The sequence below is a fragment of the Micrasema longulum genome, unplaced genomic scaffold, assembly GCF_059751315.1.
Source record: "Micrasema longulum isolate JH-2025_06_02 unplaced genomic scaffold, ASM5975131v1 h1tg001453l, whole genome shotgun sequence".
Lineage (NCBI taxonomy): Eukaryota > Metazoa > Arthropoda > Insecta > Trichoptera > Brachycentridae > Micrasema > Micrasema longulum.
Window position 1 is genome coordinate 268574 of NW_028278639.1, and position 24624 is coordinate 293197.

Genomic DNA, 24624 nt, shown 5'->3' on the forward strand with positions numbered 1-24624 from the left:
ATCAAGGCCCAGGGCCGCGATTATGAACGGCTATCTTCATCGGTATATGCTGAGACGGTAATATCGTTATTTATGTACGAAACTGTGTATATTTGTATGAAAATTCAAAATATCTTCGTCAGTAACCGGTAATTGAACATGTTTAGAAAGAAAAAAATGCAAACATATTATATTTTTCATACAGAAAATTTAATTTTACTTTGTAGATAAAATTTGATATAAATTTTAAATTCCCATCAGAATATGCGCCTCAGTTGTAGTAATTGCCCTACAATATATTAATTTATGTCTTAACAGAGACGAAGAAATCTTTGTAGAAAGTGTAGTGTTTAACATCCTGCTTATATTCGATAAATATTTAATTTAATAAGAATTTTCAGATATTTGTGCAAAGATATCTTCTCAAATTATCGTTGTCAATTCGTTCGGTAAAAATTTCTATTTAACATTTGTTCAAAATAAAAATGGAACGCTGTGACAAAATGGTAGACAACTTCAACGAAGGAAGTGGCGCATTGCAAATGGAGGAACAAAATCGTAGCAAGAAGCCGTACGTCAAATCTGCATCGAAGATATCATTTTCCATCGATAATTTGCTGGCAAAAAGCGCCAATTTCAGCAAAAATAAAACGAAGATGGACGACATTAAAACGTGGAACGCCAACAACGCCATTTTGAAGAGCAGTTTTGTCGGAACAAGCGGTCAATATTTAAACGATGATTCAAACATTTTGAAAATGCAAAATAACAGTTTTTTGCAAGAAAATCATATTGCGCCGTTTTTAAACACAGGATCGAGTGCCGCTTCACCGTTTTCTACAAATTTACCTACATATAGTTTAGAACAAAACAAAAATGAAGTACAATCTGCATCATTCGAAGAAAAGATGATTCTAGAAGAGGAAAGTGATCTTAAAAGTGATGCTGGTGGCTCGGATTTCAGCGTCACTAACTCCGACGATGAGAATGAGGACTTCGACGTCATTTTGGCGAACCAGGCTACCGGTTTAGGGAGGGACGCGAGTGCCAAAGTCAGTTCTGTTTCGGTGACAAAAGAAGAGGACGAAGCTCGAGAAGTTGACCTCAATGAAGGCAATAACTACGGTAAGGATTTTATTTGTTTGAATTCTTCGATGGATTTTGTGGTCAAGCAAATGCTCAAGACTAATACTGCTATTTATTTATTTTATTTTGAATCTTGAAATAGGACACGCATAAAGATAATCTTATAATAACATATTACAACAGAGATGAAGAACATTTAAGAGAAAGTAATATAGAAGTCTAGGCTTATGACCTGTCTAGCTGGTTTAAGTGGCCACTTTACACATTGTGTAACATTCACCATTCTGCCCATATTTCAGTTTCAGTGCTGCAGAGCAGCGTTTATTTTATAATTTAAAAAAATACATACAAGAATTTGTTACCCACTAAGTCTAAAGACTTTTCGGTGGGACACATTTTTTTTATGACAGGTTTATATTACATTTATTTTATTTATATTTTACAAATTTATTTATAAACAGGCACTATAAAGTACTTGTGAGAAGATATTTTTCAGTTCTTTTTTTTTCGAAGATCTTTCATTTGAACCTCTATATTCCTTCGATTCTTTCATCTGTTGATGTGTGTGAAGTCAAAGAGCTGAAACCTTTATTTATGCGGGTGAGATTCATCTAATTGAATTATTTCACCTACATACTAGGCAATGCCTGAAAATGTTATTTTTTCAATTTCTATACTTCTTCATGGACCGGGTGGATTTATCAACAATATTTTGAGTTTGTCCAAATTTTCGTAGCCTTTTTACTTCACAAACATCAACAGATGAAAGAATTGAAGGAATATAGAGGTTCAAATATGGGCAGAATGGTAAATGTTACACAGTGTGTAAAGTGGCCACTTAAACCAGCCATTGACAGGTCATAAGCCCTGTAGATGCCAAGACTTCTATATTACCTTCTCTCAAATGTTCTTCATCTCTGTTGTAATATGTTAATATAAACAGCTCCCCGGGGAGTTGAATCCAGTTCTTGTCTACAAAAATGTGGACAAACTCAAAATATTGTTGATATTCTTAGGGCTGTTAGATGGCCAACACATGTTTTAATTTGAATTGTTAATATACATATATTCACAGTTTTTGATTGATTTAGTTTTTTGAGATCCTCGTGACTTTTTAATTTGTTTTTGCTATGTTTTTTTCATTTGAAAAAATATGTTTTGTTTACTATACACATATACATTTTTTTACCTTTAATAGTCTACTCGGTATTTTGCTATGCTTTTTTATATATGTTTTTTGCAATACACATACATTTATGTTTTACTATCACTTTAAATATTTTTCTTACGATGTTTTCGGTTTTTACTTCGCATTTTACTGGGTTTTGAAATATATTTTTTTCATAAATATATTTAAAAAAAAATTTTTTAAACTATTTTTTCACTACATTTTTTACTATGTTTTCACTACATTTATTACTTTGTTTTTACTACGTTTTTGCTTAATTTTTTTACTATGGTTTTACTACATTTTTACTATGTTTTCGCTACATTTTTTACTATGTTTTCGCTACATGTATTACTTTGTTTTTACTACGTTATTACTATGTTTTTGCTTACTTTTTTACTATGTTTTTACTTAATTTTTTACTATGTTTTTACTACATTTTTTACTTTGTTTTTCACTTTGTCCACTATCTTTATAACTGTTTCTACATATTGATTACTGTTTTTATTATTATTTTTTATTGTCTTAGAACGGGGTCAATAACTCTAGTTAGATAGTCAAAGCAACTTTGTATAAATTATAATTTTGTGTATGTAATATAATATGTTTATGATAATAAAAATAACAATGTACCTGCGTATTTATTTACAAACGGACATTGTCCATTTATACATAGGGATACATATTACATATTACAATATAAGAATCGTTAAAAACATTTAAAAAGAAGAAAAGAAACATTGACAAACATAAGGGACATCGAGACAAGATCTGGACTATTTATTTAGTGCTCGTTTAAACCGCTGTAAACTTAAACCAAAAAAGTCCAGATGATCTTGTCTCGAGTTGACAATACGACAAAGACGGGTCATTTGAGAATTAATGCCATAGTTTGTTCTACGCTGATCGATGAACAGTACTTCATTGTTTCTCAACCTACGAGTTGGAATATAAAAATTTACCTGTCCCAGTAATGATGGAACATCGATTATACCATTTAGTATGCCGAACAAATATATGGAGTCAATATTAGTTCTACGTTTTTGTAGACTAGAAATATTGTACATGGACTCTATATCAGCATAAGAATAATTACCTCTCTCTAGTCCAAGCATCCACGTTACTTTTCTAAGCGAGTGATGACATATATTTATCAACAATATTTTGAGCCGTTCGGCAGAACTGATAGAGAATTAACATATTACGACAGAGATGAAGAACATTTAAGACAAGATAATATAGAAGTCTAGGCATCTCCAAGCCTTATGACCTGTCAATGGCTGGTTTAAGTGGCCAATTTACACATTGTGTAACATTCATCATTCTGCCCATATTTGAGCACATATTTTCCTTCAATTCTTTCATCCGTTGATGTTTGTGAAGTTAAAGAGCTGAAACCTTTATTTATGCGGGTGAGATTCATCTAATTGGATTATATCACCAGTCAGGGGTGACTCAGTCAAACCGGCCGATCTAAAGGGCCGAGAATTTCAAATACGTGTCACATTTAATGTTTATATCTTTTGCCTTATTTATGAAAACTTAATTGGTCTTTTTATGTTAAAAAATATTTTTTTTAAATACTTATTATGTATTACTGTATGTTTTCTGAATAAAAAAAAAATAAAAAAATACCTGGGAATAATAAATACTATGTTATGGAAAATGGCAGCTTTCAAAAAGAACTGGGAGTGCGGCTAGGAATAGCAGGCGCCACATTCAAAAGTATAAAGGCTGTCTGGAGGTCGGATATTTACTCAGTGAAAACCAAATGCCGCGTATATAACGCCTGCATAACACCTATTCTCCTATACGGATGCGAATCGTGGCACCTCAACAGAAAAATACTGAGTTTTGAGAATAGGTGTCTCAGAAGAATCTCTGGTGTGCGCTGGTTTGACTTTGTGAGGAATTAAGTAATGAGAGAATGGACGCAGCAAACTCCGGCGACAACTGTCGTCAAGCAGGGGCGATAAGGTTGGCTTGGCCATGTGCTGCGGATGCCTTCTGAGAGCCTTAACCACGTTTGCCTACTTTACAAGGCATCAGGTTCTCGACGTCCTGGACGTCCACTGCTGACTGTCGGCAGTTTGTGTCAGAACTACGGGACGTGAAACTTATAATTAATAATAAAAATATATTTAAAAAAAAAAAAAACCTTAGCACGTAATGTATTGGAAACTTGTGTGGTTCATATAGAAAAGAAATAATAAAAAGGTTTGTGAAATGAATAAACAAAAATTAGTATAATTTTGTATTCTCTAAAACTATGAAATTGTACTGAATGTTTGTATATATATGTGTATATAAATATGTATATATAATTGTCTAATTTATATAGCGCCATTTTTGTGAAAATCACCTCAAGGGCGCTGCACAATTAATAAATATCCCAGTACGTCTTGCAGCTACAGAGCGCATGGACGGTTGGGATTCTAGTTCCTCGATTTCAATTAAGATCAATAAAAAAATATAACAGATAGGAGCTAGATTTCAGGACGCCTTGCAGCTACAGAGCGCATAGACAGTTAGAAATTTAGCCCCCATTTACACATTTTAAAAATTGGCAAATAAGTTTATTGTATTAATGATATTTAAAAAAAAATATATATGAGTAATAAAAAGGAGTGAGATTATAAAACGGCTTGCAGCTACTAAGCGTATAGACGATTGGAATTCTAGACCCCATTTACAAAATTTAGGTATTTTAAAGTTGATATGATGAAAGCTAGATAACCAATCATCGTGCAGCTACAAAGCGCATGGACGAGTGGAATTCTAGCAAAGTTAAAATGATATCAATAAATTTACAAAAAATAGAGCATAGTAGTGAGTTTGTCAAGTGTTCATACCAAGAAGTATGCAATAAAAAACTAAATAAACAAAACACTGTTTCAACTCCATGGTTAACAAAGGGAGATAGATGTCCGAAGAGAAGCTTTTGTAGATAGTAGGTAGATACCGTCGCCATGTGATAATTTCTGGAAACGCAGTGTGTAGTTACTGGGGGATTATGCCTATTGTTCCAACGACTTGGTATCCATTTTGGTCCGTATTATTTCGTTTTATGAGACGCAACATTCCTGTTCAATTAACTTTTTTATATGAATATTACACAAACGCGTGTATGAGCGGTTTGATTTATCATTTTGTATGTTATTAGAGGGCAGACATTTGAAATGTTATGTATTTATCAATAAATGCCAGTTCACTATTAGTAGCACTGTTGTAATTTATTAATTATGGGTGTAGTGTTTCCTGAATAAAAGAAAATAAATTAAAATACTGTTTATTTCAAAGTTATTAAGGGCTTCAATTTAGTCAAGTTAGTTAGGTACTGTGAAAATATTGCTAGTACAATTGTAGACATATTTGCGAACATGAAAAAACGCAGATGTTTTCTGACTTTGTTAAAAGTGTACCTAATTTCGGAAGACACAGCAACATGCGCGACGCGACGCCGACGCCTTTTAGAATCTAGCGTCGGCGTCGGTAGATTGTCTTATTTTGAATGAGAACGTAGATGCTAAACGAAATTTCTTCTCAAACTGTTTTATTTAACACAATTAAATCTAAACATTTTATTGTTATAAAACTTCTCAAAGTACAAAAAAATTATTAAAATAGATTTATTTCTTATATCAACGGTATGAGAAACTCCGTTGTAGCTTAATCACAAATAAATATCGACGTGCTTAAAAACATGCTAAGCATTTGAGCGATCACAATAAATAATAATGAACACGCTTAAGTTATCGCAGTCATAAGTCAACGCGTGTGTAATCTCTAAGTCAACGCTCGTGTCGTTTTGTTTATCTCGTAAATAAATACAGTTTTTTTTTATTTTTTTATTTTTATTTATTAATAAAACATATAAGACATGAATATCATGATATTATATTCCCAGGAGTTGTACGAGAAAACTCATTTGGGACGGTACATAAAAAAAATAGTACATTTCTTGTAACAATACATAGTATACATTTAAACAATAAAAATTTTAACAAATTTTAACAATCTATGAACTTAATATTAAAAAAGGAAAGAAAACATTTAAACAATCTGTGAACTTAATATTAAAGAAGAAAATAAAAACATTCAAACAATCTGTGAACTTAATATTAAAAAAGAAAGGAAAAACATTTAAACATTCTGTGAAATTAATATTAAAAAAGAAAATAAAAACATTTAAACATTCTGTGAACTTAATATTAAAAAAAGAAAAGAAAAACATTTAAACCTAAAACACAATATATAGACTATTCACAGAAACTGAGCTAAAAACTATCACTTTCAAAAAGATTCAAGAAATAGGTCTTCATTTCTGGTCTTTGAGATTTACCACTCGACATTTCATTTTTAAGGTCATCAGGCAGTTTATTAAATTGTATACGACCAATGTATTCCAGAGACCTTTTGCCGAACTTCGTGGAACAAAATTTAGAAATGTGAAGATTTTTTGCATGTCGTGTATTATAGTTGTGAATTTCATGATTAAATGTAAGTTTTAAATTTGTGTGAGCAGAAAAGTTTATGATGTTTGAAATAGTGTTAGTGATGTCATACAGTGCCATTACCTTGAAAGGAAGTATTTTTGTGTTACGATAAATATCCTTGACATGGGAATCCCATTTCAAACCAAGAATGCTTCTCAGAGCTCGGTTTTGAAGAACTTGAATCTCAGAAATCTGGTTTTTGTTAGCGAAACCCCAAATACAGCATAAATAGGATAGGTGAGAATGTATCATAGCGTAATAGACGGCAAACAAAACAGAGTGAGGAAGCAGACCACGAAGTCTATGCAAAACGCCAGTTACGGGTACTATTTTTGATTTAACATGTTCATATTGGTATTTCCATGAAAGTTGAGAGTCAATATATAGTCCTAGGTATTTAGTAACATTGGTCTTTTCAATATAGCCAGTTCCTAGAGAAATATTAATTTTCAAATCCTGTTTGTTCCCAAAAATCATATATGATGTTTTTTTCATATTCAAACTTAATTTGTTTAATCGCATCCAGTCGGCAAGACTATCGAAATCTGTCTTCATTATTTTTTCTAGTTCTTTTAGGTTACTATTATGATAAAAAATGAAATTGGCAAAAATCGGCGATTACCATAAAAAAGATAGTAAGGAGTATCTAATACAAAAAAGTGAAAATTAAAATTAAAATTACTATGGCGACTGCTTTTATTGACATTTGGCTTGCCAACCGCCGGTTAAATGCAACAAATAGCATGTTAAATAATAAATTAAAATATAAAAATGGCAGTTTTTAAATAATTTCCATATTTACACCGGTGAAATGGACTGGTACCGACGTATAATCCTGCTGCGCAATCACATATTTGAATTTCTCCGGTGTAAATATTCCAAAATACCATTTTTATTTATTTATTTATTATTTATCACGCTACTTATTGCACTTAGCCGTCGGTTGGCAAGCCAAATGTCAAGAAAAGCAGTCGCCGTAGTAATTTTAGTTGAATTTTCACTTTTTTGTATAAGATACTCCTTACTATTTTGCAAAAGCAATATATTGTATTATTTTTTATCGTAAACGTCGATTGTTCGCTAGTGAACTGTATTTATTTGCGAGAAAAACAAACCCACACGAGCGTTGACTTAGAGATTACACACGCGTTGACTTATGACCGCGATAGCTAAAGCATGTTTGTTATTGTTCATTGTGATCGCTCAAATGCTTAGCATGTTTTAAAGCACGTCGATAGTTATTTGTGATTGAGCTACTGATGTACATGTTTTCTTTGAAAACTATGCTAGATTTTAAAAAATTGAGAAATATTTGAAAAAATAATAGTATAATTTATAAATGCCCAAAAAAATATTTTTTTAAGCTAGTAGGTACTGAGATAGTTAATTCCCCATTTTTCACACTGTGAACGTCCATAATTCTTCCAGTCTTACATCTGTTAATTTTTGTGAAGTCATTAATATTATTAATAATAATATTTGTCTGATTTATATAGCGCCATTTCTGTGAAAAATCACCTCAAGGGCGCTTTACAATTGTATACCTAACTTAAATTCTTACTTAACTAATATATATATATATGCACCACAACAGGCCAGGAGGCCTAATTGCAGTGGTGAATTACATCACAGAGCACCCAGGCTTGAGAAAAATCACATTTTAATTTTTGGTGTTCTCACCGGGAATCGAACCCGGAATCTTCCGTGCGTGAGTCAAGCGTCTTGACCACTACACTACGGAGGCCGCGGATATTATATTTTCAGATTTAAAATTGAGGGTATGATACTCTTAAGAAGTGAGATTTTAGTTGGGATCTGAACTGACTGGGATTGTCGATGATTCGTAAGTTTGAAGGCAATCGGTTCCAGGCAGAGGGGCCGGCAACGGCAAAAGCACGATCTCCGAATCTAGTGTTTGGGGAGCGCCGGTTTTTGGCAAGTTTTCCTCTACCTAAATCAAATGCTGACCTAAGGGTAGATTTTCTTCGACATGTATTTTCCCTAATACAAAGGTCCGATGGGTATCTTGGAGCCATTTCATGAAGGGATTTGAATACTGTCCAGCGAAGCTTGTATTTTATTCTCTCTGGGATTTTTAACCAGTGCAAATCTCGAAGATGTGAGAATATTTTTTAACTCACGTAATAAGCCTCGCTGCTGCATTGAGCTCAAAGCTTTATCGATGTGGGTGAGATTCTACTGGACATAATTTGAAAATATTTTAATACACAAATCTGTCCGAGTCCTAGACGAGTGTTTTTTATAAAAACGAATCGAGAACTGTATTCTTCATTCGCCCGGGCAGCGAAAGCAATGCGATATAGTTACAATTTAATAATATATGTAACGTGTAGTCTTTAAAAGATATAGATTAGCAGAGAAAACAAGAAAATAAAAAGAGATCAAAGGGAGTCCATAGGCACTTAATCGCCATCTTGTCAGCCACCAGCGATAATTACTTAATTGTCCTGAGGAGGAAACGGTGCTTTGAATTTCGAATGCGCATTCGAATTTTTAAACGGTCCGTAAATAAACGCGGGAAGTCACAGGACCGAACTTTTATTTTAAATTATTCATTTATTTTAATTGAAATAAATTTATGAACAAACCCTGAATTTTTACAGTTTTAAACAGACCTATATTACAACAGAAAATACAATTATATGCATTAATATAAATCATCATTCCCTTTCCGCACCTAACGGTACATAGGGAACTGCATCGGTACATCGATTGCAGCGTATCTAAATATTTTTTTGTTACATGAAAAACATATTTCTAAATTAACATTCTCATGTCAACCATGTCGGGAATGCATTCTAGGCAAATGCGCTGACCGTTACACCACGAGGCTTAATTCGATGACTCGAGTATTTTAGAACTATTTACACCATATTTTTAGTAATCTTGAAAATAACAGAAATATTCTTGTACAAATTGACCTCCTGAATCCGAATATGATCCCGTTTTCTTCCATCTCCCACCCCTATTTTGACTTCCCCATCCCCAGTGTTACACAGTACACGAGTTTTTGCAATATTGATTTTTTAACTAAAATTTAAAAAAAATATTTATATTAATTTAAGCCTCTCTTCTTCGATTTGTTAATTTATAAACTGGGACAAAAATATAAATATATACTCTCGTATTTATTCCTAATTAAATTATCAACTTTTATTTTTTTTAAATAAATGGTTTTCTTTTATATTTTTATTTCTATCTGATAATTTAAAAAAAAAACCTAAATGTAACATAAAATTTTTATTTTATGTTTTTAAAAAAATATATTTATATCGTTCTTGCTCAAACTATGATTCTTTTTTTCATCTATTGATATAATTAACACGCCCCTTAATTTATTTAAAAATAAATTAAGAGTCATTCTTTCTGACTGCGATACGCTCCCACTTGCTATTTGATGATGCTAACGCTTACACACATCTGTAGCTCAATCACAAATAACTATCGACGTGCTTAAAAACATGCTAAGCATTTGAGCGATCACAATGAACAATAATGGAGGAGGGTGAAATTTAGTTTTAAGTTATTTTTTCCCTTAAATATTTCTTTCTTGCAATATGTAAATATAACAATTTTATTTTTAATTTTTATTATGGATTGTTTAAATGATGGCAAGCGGATGTATGATTTGTATCATATATTTGCTTGCTATCGTATTTCAGTTTTTATGTACATATTATTACTTGTTACTTTATTACTATTTGTTGCTATACTATTGTTGTTAACATACCTATGTGTAAATATTTTTCTGTCCCAAAATGAGTTTGTTGTAACTCCTGGGAGTACAAAAAAAAAATTTTTGTATGATTTAATAAAAAAAAAAATAAAAAAAATAATGAACATGCTTAAGTTATCGCAGTCATAAGTCAACGCGTGTGTAATCTCTAAGTCGACGCTCGTGTGGGTTTGTTTTTTGTTTTTCGTAAATAAATACAGTTCACTGGCGAAAAATCGAGGTTTACTATAAAAAAATAATACAATATATTGCATTTGCAAAATAGTAAGGAGTATCTAATACAAAAAAGTGAAAAATAAATTACAATTACTATGGCGACTGTTTTTCTTGACATTTGGCTTGCCGACCGCCGGCTAAATGCAATAAATAGCGTGATAAATAATAAATAAATCAATAAAAATAGCAGATATGGAATATTTTCCATATTTACACCGGTGAAATTGAAATATGTGATTGCGCAGCAGGATTATACGTCACGAAACGTTAATATTTTGTCATTTAATATTAGGTGTTTACGGATGTTCCATTGGGATCGCGAATACGATAAACAACCACGGTGAGAAATTGTTATCACATCGCTTATTAGCACGTCGATAGTTATTTGTGATTGAGCTACTGAACACTTACTCGCACATCATCTGTTGACTTTTGTGAAGTAAAGGTCAAGAAGAAGAAAAAGTCAACAGATGGAAGAGTTGAGAAATAGTGGATGTTTAAATATGGGCAGAATGGTGAATGTTACACAATGTGTAAAGTGGCCACATAAACCAGCCAATGACAGGTCGTAAGCCCTTTAAATGCCTAGACTTCCATATTCTCTTCTCAATAATGTTTTCCCTCTCTGTTGCAATCAATTTAGATATGAATGACTCCCTACGGAGAAAATCCAGCCAGTCTACAAGCATTTCGACATACTCAAACATTGTTGATAATATATAATGTACAATTATAAAAAATGTACCAAATGTAAACAAAAAAATTGAAATGAAATGAAATAAAATAAAAATAATAAATAAATAGTAAATGCGGCCCTGACGTTCGCGACTGAAATAATTTCCTGTTGGCAGTAATTTGGATATTCGGAGTTGCCATATACCCTAGTGGACATCAATCAGGGGGCAATTAGTGGCTTGGCTGTCACATCTTGTGGCGGCCATACACCTACCCGCTGCCTATCCGCGAGATATCGCGGCGACTATAACTCACATACGGGACATTTTGTGACGAGAGGAAGCGCGGTCTGACTTTTCTTCAAACAAACGTATACCAGCATTTTCTCCATGGATTGTGGCACTGGATGAATTTATTTATTTGTTTATTCATTCAAAAATACACTCGTTTAAATATAAATGAACTTATCGAGGCTTTTTAGGCTGTGCCTGTGTCAAGCCATAATAATTAACAATAAAAAATACATGGTAAAATTAATTAGATTAAATTATAATGACAGGCATAGAATTAAGAATAGTCTAGAAGGAGCGTAGAATCATATTTGAATACTTTGGACTGTGTCATAAAATCCCCCTACTACGCCCCAGTTTCGCCGCGCGCATTCGTGGTGTCGCCGCGTAATGTTGCACGATGGGAAAAAATATAATCATAACACAAATGTAAGGTAAAAAAAAAGCAATCTGTTAATTTCTCCAAAATTTTATTGTGCACGCGGAAATATTGATTGAAACAACATAGTAGATACGTAAAGGTCCATTTAATAAGAGTAATTGAATTAATGAACTTTAAACGTAAAATATAAAACAAATTTTATTTTACATAAAACGGATATTTTTATATCATGTTAAATAATATTTGATGTTTTGAAGATAATGTCGGTCAAATGTCCACCACAGAGTTGTTTAATCCGAGGTCCAATTTTCATAAGTTCTCTCATTAGAAAAGCAAAGTAGGGTAAACAAATTTACTACCCTGGCAACACTAACGAAATTTCCATTTTGATTTCTTCGACAATCTGACAGATGGAAAAATAATTCAATTTGTAAGTAATGTATTTGCTACTTACACATTCATTTGCTAATTACACATGAAATGTGATCCCATCATGTTTCTTTAAGATCTTGGCAGTATTTCTACACTTTAAAAGGACACAACACGGCATAGTTGAATTCAAATCGGAAGTTGCGTACTGAGCGGCGTCTAAAAAGAAACTAATGGGTCAAAACGTGTATGAGTAGTTGAGTCACCTTCTGTTTGATGTGCGAATGCGGTTTCTGGACTATTCTTAATTCTATGAGGACATGTGATACAATATAATAACAATCCAGAAAAACAAGGCATAAGTAATCTTTATATATAATTCGTCTGTATGTGTGATGTCACTAAACTCCCACCAAACGGTTTACCCGATTTACGTGCGGTTTTCAGAGAAATATAGATCTTTGCGCTGTGCGTGTTCGTAGATATTAAAATCTTCAATCGAATATGTAAAAAAAGTTAGGAGCATAAATGTTTTATTCATCGATCTACCGGGGTTGCATTTGAGGAGAATGCATTTGCAAAAAAAGAAAGATGTAGTTTTTTAGTGTACAAAAAAGATTGTTTTTGAATTTTTACAAACAGCGTTTGTTTTTTGTGGATCTCAATCAGATTCTTTCCTTAAATTCCTTATAACTTCTACCCTCTTATTTATTTTTATTAAATTTTTGGTAACACTAAAATAATATTAAATTCAATACATAAAAAAATCGTATTCCTACATAAGTACACCACTTTGTTGGTGAGACGACCGGAGTTCGACGTTTGCAAAAAGAATGCTAGAATATTATTTAATATGATATAAAAATATCAGTTTTATGCAAAATAAAATTTGTTTTAAATTTTAATTTCAAAGTTCATTAATTCCATTACTCTTATTTAATGACTTGTTTTTTTTACCTAACATTTGAGTTATGGTTATATTCTTCGCGATCTGGCAATGTTACTCGGTGACTTCAAGTATGTGTTATGATTATATTTTTTCCCATCGTGCAACATTCGCGGCGACATCACGAATGCGCGCGGCGAAAGTGGGGCGTAGTAGGGGGATTTTCGGACACAGTCCAAAGTATTCAAATATGATTCTACGCCCTCTCTGGACTATTCTTAATTCTATGTTCTCAACTTTACTTTGTTATATTTTTATTAAGAACATAAGATTTTCTCACGTTAATTGTTGTCATCTTAGATATGTTATGTTTCTTTTTTACTTTTTGATATATTTTGTTTAATTTTACTTTAACTAAGTTGTTAAGTTTTAATTATTCAACTATATTTCATATTATGTAAAACATAATGAATTGTTCACTATTGTGATTATTTCAATAAACTTTATATTGTAAAAGGATATTTGAACCGTTGATATATAAATAAATAAATAAATCGGTTTTTAAAATACATTTAAAATATTTCCTTAACTCTTTCATCTGTTGACTTTTGTGAGAAAAAAAAAAGATTTAACTACTATATTTAAATAACTCCCTAGGGAGGAAATCCAGCTTGTCTGCAAACATTTGGACATACTCAAAACATTGTCGATTAACGAGATCATAAATTAACAAAATAAAATGTAACATCTCGGCCTACCTCGTCACAATATCGAATTTAAAACTGTTTAATGGGTCGGAAATTGGCTTAATTAGAATGTGTCTTGGCGCCATCTTTAACCGCTCAAATGTCAACTAAATGCTGCTATATTTTTGATCTATGGCCGTTTTTTCCTCATTTTTTCATCCTGCAATATTCATTAAATTAATAGCGTTAGAATCGGAATTTTAAATTAATTTAAATAGCGTTAGCAACTGTAAAAAACTTGCGTGAAAAAAAATTGAGAAGAAATATCTAAGTCTAGGCATTTACAGAGCGTATGATCTGTCATTGGCTGCTTTAAGTTTCTCCTTTACACTTTGAGTAATATTCACCATTCTGCCTATGTTTCAACATCCGTATATCCTCAACTCTACCATCTGTTGATATATGTGAAGCAAAAGAGTTGAAACCTTTACTGACGCGGGTAAGATTTTTCCGACTGATGCTAGGTTACGCCTGAAAATATTTTTCAATGTTTATAGTTTTTCTCAGACCAGTTAACAATATTTTACTTTTTTACTTTAACTTTTTTTGCTCTACAACAGACCTTGAGTCTCAATTGCAGTGGTGAATAACAGCACAGTACACCCGGGTTTGAGAAAAATTACATTCAAGTTTTGTGATCTCACCGGGAAACGAACTCAGAACATTTTTTTCCGGTGTTTCCCGTAAATATAAACCACTTATGTAAAAAATGTCCCGTTTGTAAAACATATTAAATAAATGATGCAGTAAAACTCCAACTATCCGGATTAATGAGTGCCAGATATTACTGCTTTTGAAATAATACAACGGTTGACCTCGTGGTATAGTGGTCAGCGCATTTGCCTACCATGCAAGAGGTCTCGGGTTCGATTTCCGATACTGTCGACATGAAACATTTATAGGAAAAGGTGTTTTTAGACTTGAAATTTTCATAGTCCCTGTACTGGCACCTGAAGCGTAAGACTTATAATCTTACCTGCATGTAAAATATTTTTAAAAACCCATCAATGCAGTACCCTGTGCACTATTAGGTGCCTAAAGGCGAATTATGATGGTTTATTGATTTATTTGACACTTTATATACATATACAATATATATATACATATAAGGGCGGGCATATTGCCTTAAGGCAATTTCTTCCTACCTACTTGGGTTTGGACCGTTCAGATAGAGAACATTATAAATACATGGACATATTGAATCTTACAATTTTATACAAAAATTAAAAGCAAAGATTAACAAAAATAAATGTATTTTAAAATAATTAACACTATACTATGAAGAGAGGAGAGGGGACGGGAAGGAAAGAAAAAGGATAAAGGAACAATTTAAATATGGTTCTACTGTATTTAAAAATAAGCACAGCAATAGCATGTCAAACGCGGTGAAAAACAGCACGCTAACGAAATGAAATCAAAATAGCAGCAATCATCATTAGTAATGGATTTTTTTTTCGTTTTCGCATCTCTAAACGACTCCATAACTATCTCGGAAGGACTGCTACTCCGCGGCCACATTTCGTGTGTATTTATCAACTAGTATATTCAATTTGTGGTATTTATCGTCCCCGCCACTCCGGTTGACAATATAACGGATTTAAGTGCGTGTTTTGACGTTTGTAATTTATGTTTCGGTAGCGTCTTGTCATAACGACTTGCCGCGCTTTTATGTGTTGCCAGTCGAAGTATTTTATTCTTTTTTATCGCGCCGAGAAATGTGTAATCTTTTCATTATTTTGAGGTTAAACAATTTTTCATCTATGACTTCACAGCATTTTTATACAGGGTGCTCTTTAAACCCAGTCACATCCGAAACCACGATGATCAGTATGGGCAAGAAGATATATTAGCATATTAAAAAAATATTCAGAACGTAGAAATTAAAAAAAAAAAATATTTAAAAAAAAACAAATGGTTGCTCACTTCTGCAGGGGAGAAGCGAGGGAGACGCGGCCGGTTGCGGTTGACGGTGTATCAGACTCCCCCCTCCTCGTTTCTCCTCTGCAGAAGGAGGCAACCATTTGTTCTTTTTTCTATATTTTATTTTTTAAGATTTTAGTCGTTCTAAAAATTTATTTTGATGTGCTAATATGTCTTCTTGCTCATACTGATCATCGTGGTTTCGGATGTGACAGGGTTTAAAGAACACCCGGTATTATTGAGAAATTATTTGACAAACATAACAAAGCGTAAAAAAATATTATTTAAGGAACAATAAAGATTTTTCATAATAAAATCATATCTTTGCTTCATTTATTTAATTTGTATTATTTTACTACACTAATAATTGGGTACCCCTAGTACAAATGTTAAACTACTGGGTGTTCATTTAGATTCAGATCTTTCTCTTCATTCTCAGGTCAATAAAACGGTAAGTGCTGGTTACTTCCATCTCCGACAGATCAAATCCATGCGGAGAAATATTCCCATAGATGCAACTAAAGCTCTTGTAAATGCTTATGTCGTTTCGCGTCTAGATTACTGTAATGGAATATACGCAAATCTCACAAAATATCAAACTAATAAACTTCAATCTGTTTTCAATGCAGCAGCGAGGCTTATTTCGGGAGTGAAAAAATATTCTCACATCTCACAACATCTTCGAGATTTGCACTGGTTAAAAAGCCCAGAGAGAATAAAATACAAGCTGTGCTGGACAGTATTCAAATCCCTTCATAAAATGGCTCCAAAATACCTATCGGACCTTTGTATTAGGGAAAATACAAGTCAAAGAAAATCTACTCTTAGGTCAGCATTTGATTCAGAAAGAGGAAAACTTGTTGAAATCCGGCGCTCCCCAAACACTAGATTTGGAGATCGTGCTTTTGCCGCCGCCGGTCCCTCTGCCTGGAACCAATTGCCTTCAAACTTACGAATCATCGATAGTCCCAGTCAGTTCAGATCCCAACTAAAATCCCACTTCTTTAAACTATCATACCCTCAATTTTAAATCTGGAAATATAATGTATCACTTAAGTTTAGTTAGAATGTATGTTTAGATATACAATTGTAAAGCGCCCTTGAGGTGATTTTTTACAAAAATGGCGCTATATAAATCAGCCAAATATTATTATTATTATTAAAATTTAACTTGATTAGAATGACAGTTGTCAGCAAAAGTGACGACATAACTTTGTAGTAACGTCAAAGGAGTGATTTATATTTACACACGAAAAATCATTCGTATTTGGCATGTTATTTATTTGTTTAATACAATGCTTGACAAATAAATCAATATAATGATATAAAATCAGCTTAAAACGAAAATAAACCTAATTATTAACGACGTTCTTACAAGGTTACATCATTTTGCAAAAATGTTAGAGATGAGACAAATTGATCAATGTAAATTGATCGAATAAAAAAATAATTCATTTGATGTTGTTCATGAAAAAGGGTATAAATGTCTGATTTTTTTGTGAATAATTGTCTTAAACACACTATAGAAGGCTTGTTTTTGCGTTTTTTATCGATTTTCGGAAACAGAGTTTCATGTTTGCATGAAAAAACTGATAAAAATATTTTTTACATCTTTTGAAAAGTTTGTCTGAGTCTATCGTTTAGTTTTGTCTGGTAGTTTATTGTATAATTTCAGTCCCTGGTTTATTAGTCTCGATTGTCTTTGTCTCGTTTTGGAATGTTGTATGTGATATTGTTCTGATATTCTTGTATTATGTCTATGTTTATTTTAAGTTTTAGTTCTTAACTAATAAATACATTTTGAAGATTCTAGTTGAAAAAGTTCATTAATATATAATTGTTTAGTTTTTTTAAAGAGTCACCAAATATATCGGGTTTTTTTGGGGACATGTTTTTTTACAATTTAATTTTCAAAATTGTGCATGAAAACATTTATTCACAGCATCCATATTGGTTTTGAAAATACAAGTTTTTTTTGTATGTTCAACCCACTGAATATTGTGGTTCAACCTAATCCTCGATTCGTGCAAATACCCTATATAACATTGAATACACATATATAACATTTAACATACAACATTTAATAAACATTTTTTGTTGGTGCAGACGCTCATTCTCCCGGGGGATCTTCAGACAGGAAAAAGAGGCCTCGCACCGCCTTCACAGCACAGCAGATCAAGTCCTTAGAGACGGAGTTCGAGAGGAACAAATACCTGTCCGTGGCTAAGCGGCTTCAGTTAGCCAGGAACTTGCGGCTGACGGAGACGCAGGTGAGGCGCTGGGCGAGTTATTCCAGTCTGAAACTACTAGCAGAGTTATTTCAGTCTGAAACTACTAGCAGAGTTATTTCAGTCTGAAACTACTAGCTAGCGAGTTATTTCAGCTTGAAATTACTAGCACAGTGGTTTCAGGCTGAAATAACTTTCCAATAAAAATCCTAAATAAGGTAGTTGAGTGGTGATAAGCCCGCCTCGTTGTGCGGTGGTTAGCGCGATCGCCTACCATTCTTAAGGTTCAGGGTTCGATTTCGAAATTATTGATTTTAAAGGTTCTTCAAACGACAAAACTGTTTTTTTACTGAATTAGCACCTGAAGCGTAGGAATGATTACCTTACCTTCATGTAACAGATGTTCGAAATATGTTGCATTTGGTTTACGAATGCCGTGCCCTATTTATATACATATGGGGCCTTACTCATAAACTTGTTATAGTTACGCCCAGGCATTGTGGTAGAATACGGATGGGAATAACGTCCTTATTCTACCGTATGCCTAGGCGTAACTTTATACCAGGTTTATAAGTAATGCCTATGTGTTATTTTTTACTTAAAGTGTGTGAGTAAAGTGGCCACTTAAACCAGCCAATGACAAGTTTTAAGCCCTGTAGATGCCTAGACTTCTATATTACCCTCTCTAAAATGTTCTTCATCTCTGTTGTGATATGTTAATATTAACATCTCCCCGGGGAGTTGAATCCAGTCCTTGTCTACAAAAAATTGGACAAACTCAATATATTGTTGATAAATCCACCTGGTCCATCAAGAAGTATAGAAATTTAAAAAAATACAATTTTCAGGCGTTGCCTAGTATTTTTTTATTTTTTTATTATTTTTATTTATAAATCATATAACATAAAGTATTTTACAAGTATAATACGTTGAATTACATTCCCAGGAGTTACTACAACTTCATTCGGGACATAAATAATATTAACATTTAGAAAATAACTTCAGTTTCAGCTCTTTAACTTCACAAACATCAACAGACGAAAGAATTGAAGGAATATAGATGTTCAAATTTGGGCAGAATGGTGAATGTTACACAGTGTGTAAAGTGGCCACTTAAACTAGCCATCGACAGGTCATAAGCCCTGTAGATGCCTAGACTTCTATTTCTCTAAAATGTTGTTCATCTCTGTTGTAATATCGTATAATTACATTCGTTTATTTTTATTTATTTATATATTTTAAAAAAAACTTATACACTATACAATACAATGAACAATAATTAATACGTGTGTACAATGAATTATAATATGGCAGAAGGCGCGTAGAACCAAGTTTGTATACATCGTATTGTGGCCAAAAGTTCCCCCTCTACCCGACATCCCGCCTGCGCGCATGCGTGAAGTGGCCGTGTAATGTTTCCAGACCGAGAACAATATACACAAATATATTATAATTTTGTTATTTTATGTTATTTTATATTTTACAACAAACAGTATTTTACTGACTGAACTACAAAAAAAACGGGCACTTTTACTATGCAAACGTAAAAAAATCATTTAGTAATTTATTTTATTTATTTAACTTTTTGTTAATAATGTTATTTGTACATTGGCGGACTTATTGCCAAATGGCAATTTTTTCCAACCAACCACTAAAATCATAGTTTTATTTTTATAAACCAAGTTACAGAATATATTCAATAGAAAATAAAGATTAAAAAGCTAAAGTATTTGTTTATACATTACTTTATATCAAAACTATTACTCGATGGGAAAAAGGAAAAAAGAGGAAAGAGGAAAGGAGGAGAGATTAAGGAAGAGTCTTTAGCGTCTTTATTCAATAAAATATACACATTATTACAATATTTTATTTTATTTTATTGAAGTAAACGGCACTTAGTGCCTTTTACATATTAGTTACAAATACAATTAAATATACATACATTTAAGCATAAGTAATACAGAGCATTTAAAACAATATTATTAATTTAGAAAGTCTAAGAAATATAAACTATATAAAAGAATAAAATATTACCAGTTATAGAATTATCGATAAAAAATGATATTTTGGTATTCGAAATACTTTGAACCAGTTAAAAAAATAACTAAAAAGACAATTTTGAATACCATTAAAAAAAATATATTTATGTATTATTATTGAAAACTAATATTTAGGTAAATAGTATATGTTTATGTATAAAAATATATAATGATGTAAAAAAAATGATAAAGAGAAATATTTTTTACTTATTAAATAATTAAGAAAAGAAACGAAAAAAGAAAAAAAAAACACTAATAAAGAAGTTTAAAACAATTTTTTAACAAAAGTAACAAATAGTTACCTAGAACTATTACCAATAAAATAAAGAAGAAGAGCCGTTCTATATGTAATAAATTTCATGTGAAATGAGTCACCAATGTCCTGGTACTTATTGCCTAGAGAGTGAAGTCTATTGATGACTGCATTTTTACCATATGATGTCGAAGAATTGTTGCCACAGTATTGGAAGGTTTGCCGAGTTGTCCTTTTCGGTACATTAAAACTAATTAGTGATAAAAGTGGGGTGTCAAACATGGAATGGATTATTTTATATAAATTTAATAAATCAGTTATAACTCTCCTGTCACTTAGTCTTAATACATTATAAAGAAAACAAAGTATTAAAATATATTTTGTCCCGATAAACTATCCATCAATATTTTTTTTATCAATATTCCTACAGAGATGAGGTAGAATTTTTTTCAAATTCAGGATTATCGATATTCGAGCGTTTACAGGGCTTATGAACTGTCATTGGCTGGGTTGAGTGGCCACTTTACGTACAACATTCCCCATTCCGCTTATTAGCGAATATCGACACTGGTATCATTTTGATTCTTGTATATATCTTATTAAATGAGAAAGCTTTCACTAGCGTGTTGGAGCACCATCTATGTATTGATATTGAAGTTAAGTATTTTTAATTAGCATATTACTTTATTTTTATGGATAATGTTATTTTGTTTTTTGTTATCCATCAATAGTTTGTCAAGAGAAAGATGTTTCTTCAGCCGTGATTTAAACAGAGAAACTGTAGTAACATCTCTGATGGTGGATGGGAGATGATTCCACAGTCGAGCCGCATGGACACTATATGAGTTAGAGAAGAAAGAGGAATTGTGGATGGGTATTAAGAGAGTGCCTTAGGGGTAAACCATGAACTGATACCGTTTCATATTACACTAAGGTTTATTAATAGAAAACAGGGTAAAAAAATCGACTACCCTTGCAATACTAACAAAATGATTACGTACTTTTATTCAACAATCTGACAGATGGTAAAATAATCGTAATCTTAAATAATATTACTTGTGAATTCGTTTCTGACACATGAAATGTGATCCTACGATATTCCCCTTTAATCCCAGCAGTATTTTGACACTACTTGCAAACGACACTACACGGCAAAATTGAATTTAAATCGGCAGTTGCGGACTAAGCGACGTCTACAGAGTAACTAATGGCCAAAACGTAAAACTACTAATTTATGAGTAGTTTAGTCGGCTTCAGTGAGATGCGCGTACGCGCTTTCTGGACTTTTATAATTCTTCGTTTGTATATAAGTTTTAACTCCTGTATCTTCAATAATCTAAAGTCATGATTAGATCATTTCTTTACCTCAGAGGTAGACGGATGCAAATCCAAACGTCAAATGTTCAACACAAGCCTAAAGAATCTACTTTCTATGAGTGATTTCTAATAATTTATAATATTAATTTATATATTCAGTATCTAAATACATTGGTTCATTCATTATAAGACTTACATTTCTTCAAAATCAATGGGCATGATCATAAACTGGATACGAAAATCGAAATGTCATTTCATCAAATTCTGGATTTGCTTCCGTCTGCCTCTGAGGTACAGAAATATATATATATATATAAATACAATCATAGCATTAAGAATAGCCTAGAAACTTCATACGCGCATCAAACAGAAGGCGACTAAACTACTCGTAAAATAGTAGTTCTACGTTTTGACCCATTAGTTTCTTAGTAGACGTCACTCAGTACGCAACTCTCGATTTGAATTCAACTATGCCGTGTTGTGTCGTTTAAAAGTGTAGAAATACTGCTGGGATCTTTAAGAAACAGGGTGGGATTACATTTCACGTGTAATTAGCAAATGTATGTGTAAGTAGCAAATGCATTACTTAAAAAATAAATTATTTATCCATCTGTCAGATTGTCAAAGAAAACAAAATGGACATTTCGATAATGTTGCCAAGGTGGTAAATTTTTTCTCTTACTTTGCTCATCTGATGAGGGAACTAATTAAAATTGGATCTCGGATTAAACAACGCCGTGGTGGACGTTTTACCGACATTATCTTTAAAATATCAAATATTATTTAACATGATATAAAAATATCTGTTTTATGTCAAATAAAATTGGTTTTATATTTTAAATTTGAAGTTCATTGAATCAATGACTCTTATTAAATGACCCTTTACTTATCTACTCTGTTGTGCCAATCAATGTTTCGGCGTGCACAATAAAATTTTAGAGAATTTAACAAATGGTTTTTTTTACCTTTCATTCTGTATATGATTATATTTTTAAGCGGCGACTTCACGAATGCGCGCGGTGAAAGTGGGACAAAGTGGGGGAATTTTTGAACACAGTTCGATGTATTCAAATATGATTCTACGCTTTTTCTGGACTATTCTTAATTCTATGTATATAACATACGAAATCGATAAATATTTGATAAGATATAACTAATTTAATTCAAAAATTCTTTTTAAATATTAACTTTCATATTTATTTTGCAGATAAAAATTTGGTTTCAAAACCGGCGCACAAAATGGAAAAGAAAATACACCAACGATGTGGAACTGCTCGCCCAGCAGTATTACAGCAGCATGGGGGTGCTGGCTCCTCGTCCGATGTTCCTAGGGGATCGCCTTTGGATATTTAATTGTCCGAATCAGTCATCAATTAATCAAATTCCTCCAACGCAATGGACGAGAACGATGCAAAATCATATGCCAAATATTGCGTCAACATCCGAACCGTCCCGCCATTTTTACAATATTCCAAAACAAGAACAACCCGTCAGTTCCAACGCTCATCGAATGATGACGCATTTAAATCTCAGTCAGCCTCCCCAGTTTGGGCCACAAATTTATCAAAATCAATCAATGCCCAGCCAAATAAATCCCGCTTGGAATAAACCGTATGATTACGAACACAACGTCATAAAAACATCGATTCCTATTCGTAGTAATAAAGTAGATTTTCCTTTTAATCATTTAAATAAAAGTTACCAATTTTCAGGGGACAGTTCGTCAATATCTAGTGCTGTGAATATTCCTATGCATTGTTTGAAAACTAACGTTGAATCGTTTTCTATCGAAAACGAAGATTTACATAGTAAACGCCTTGAGGAGAACTTTAGTGTTTGAATGTAAATTTGTTAATTGTGGGAACTAGAAAGTAAAGTGACGAGAGTAAATTATTGTTTTTGCGCGCGGTACCCAAAGCACCTATATAAAGGCACGCAACTTGTCACTCGCCCTTCTTTGTTTCCACCAGCATTCCTGTTTACAACTTGTTATCGCTCTATAATTATATATTTTATAGTGAACCCACCGCATTTTTCGTGTGTGAAATAAAATTATTGTTATTGTAAGATAAACCCTTTTTATTTTCCTTTAGGTTAAGACATAAATAAAAATGGTTTAAGTTTATGTTTATAATGTTTTGTGTTTTCTTGTATTCGGAATCTAGCGTATAATCTAAGGTTAGACCCTTAAACTCTTACTTAATATTTTTTAAGATAATACAACGCATATTTTTATTGTATAATATATCACTTCAGTTTTATTTATTTCAAATCTAGTCTGCAAATTGAACACATGAGATACTTAATCTTTGTTATTGTATTTGAATATAATTTATTTTGGCTCACAAACAATAAACAATAAATATGACATTGGTATAATAATCACAAATTGTTGTTTTAAATACAATAGTTAATTAATTATATGTGAAAGAAAAAAAAGTTTATAATAGATATTTTTAAAATTGGCTAGCTTAATTGAATTCTATGATTGTTATATTATGTATGTTTAATATTTTTAACATCTTAAAATGTTGATTGAGCATTGAATAATTTAATTGAAATATATTTCCACAGTGTTTTGAGAATGTCGAAACGTTTGTAGACAGGCTGGATTTCCTTTCTATCTTTCGTTCATAAATAATAGGCAATTTTAAAAAACTATTATAATTAACCAGTTTCAGGTACGCGATGCATAATTTATTCATCAATTAAGTTAATAATAAATAAATGATTAAAAGGTATGTTGAGGAATAGTATCATGTATGTAAAATGGTATGGCATTTTTAAGATTCTTCCCTCAAGCCAACAAAAGTATCG

At 32.1% G+C, this 24624-nt stretch overlaps 1 protein-coding gene across 1 annotated transcript; it reads left to right on the forward strand.

Annotated features, from left to right (window-relative positions):
- The first annotated feature begins 206 nt into the window (after nucleotides 1–206).
- On the forward strand, nucleotides 207–23942 carry LOC148275341 (uncharacterized). Its single transcript, XM_088235834.1, has 3 exons — nucleotides 207–1104; nucleotides 18077–18240; nucleotides 23015–23942. Exons 1-3 carry the CDS (start codon nucleotides 465–467, stop codon nucleotides 23645–23647), a joined length of 1437 nt encoding a protein of 478 aa, XP_088091960.1. The 5' UTR covers nucleotides 207–464; the 3' UTR covers nucleotides 23648–23942.
- Nucleotides 23943–24624: the final 682 nt, after the last annotated feature.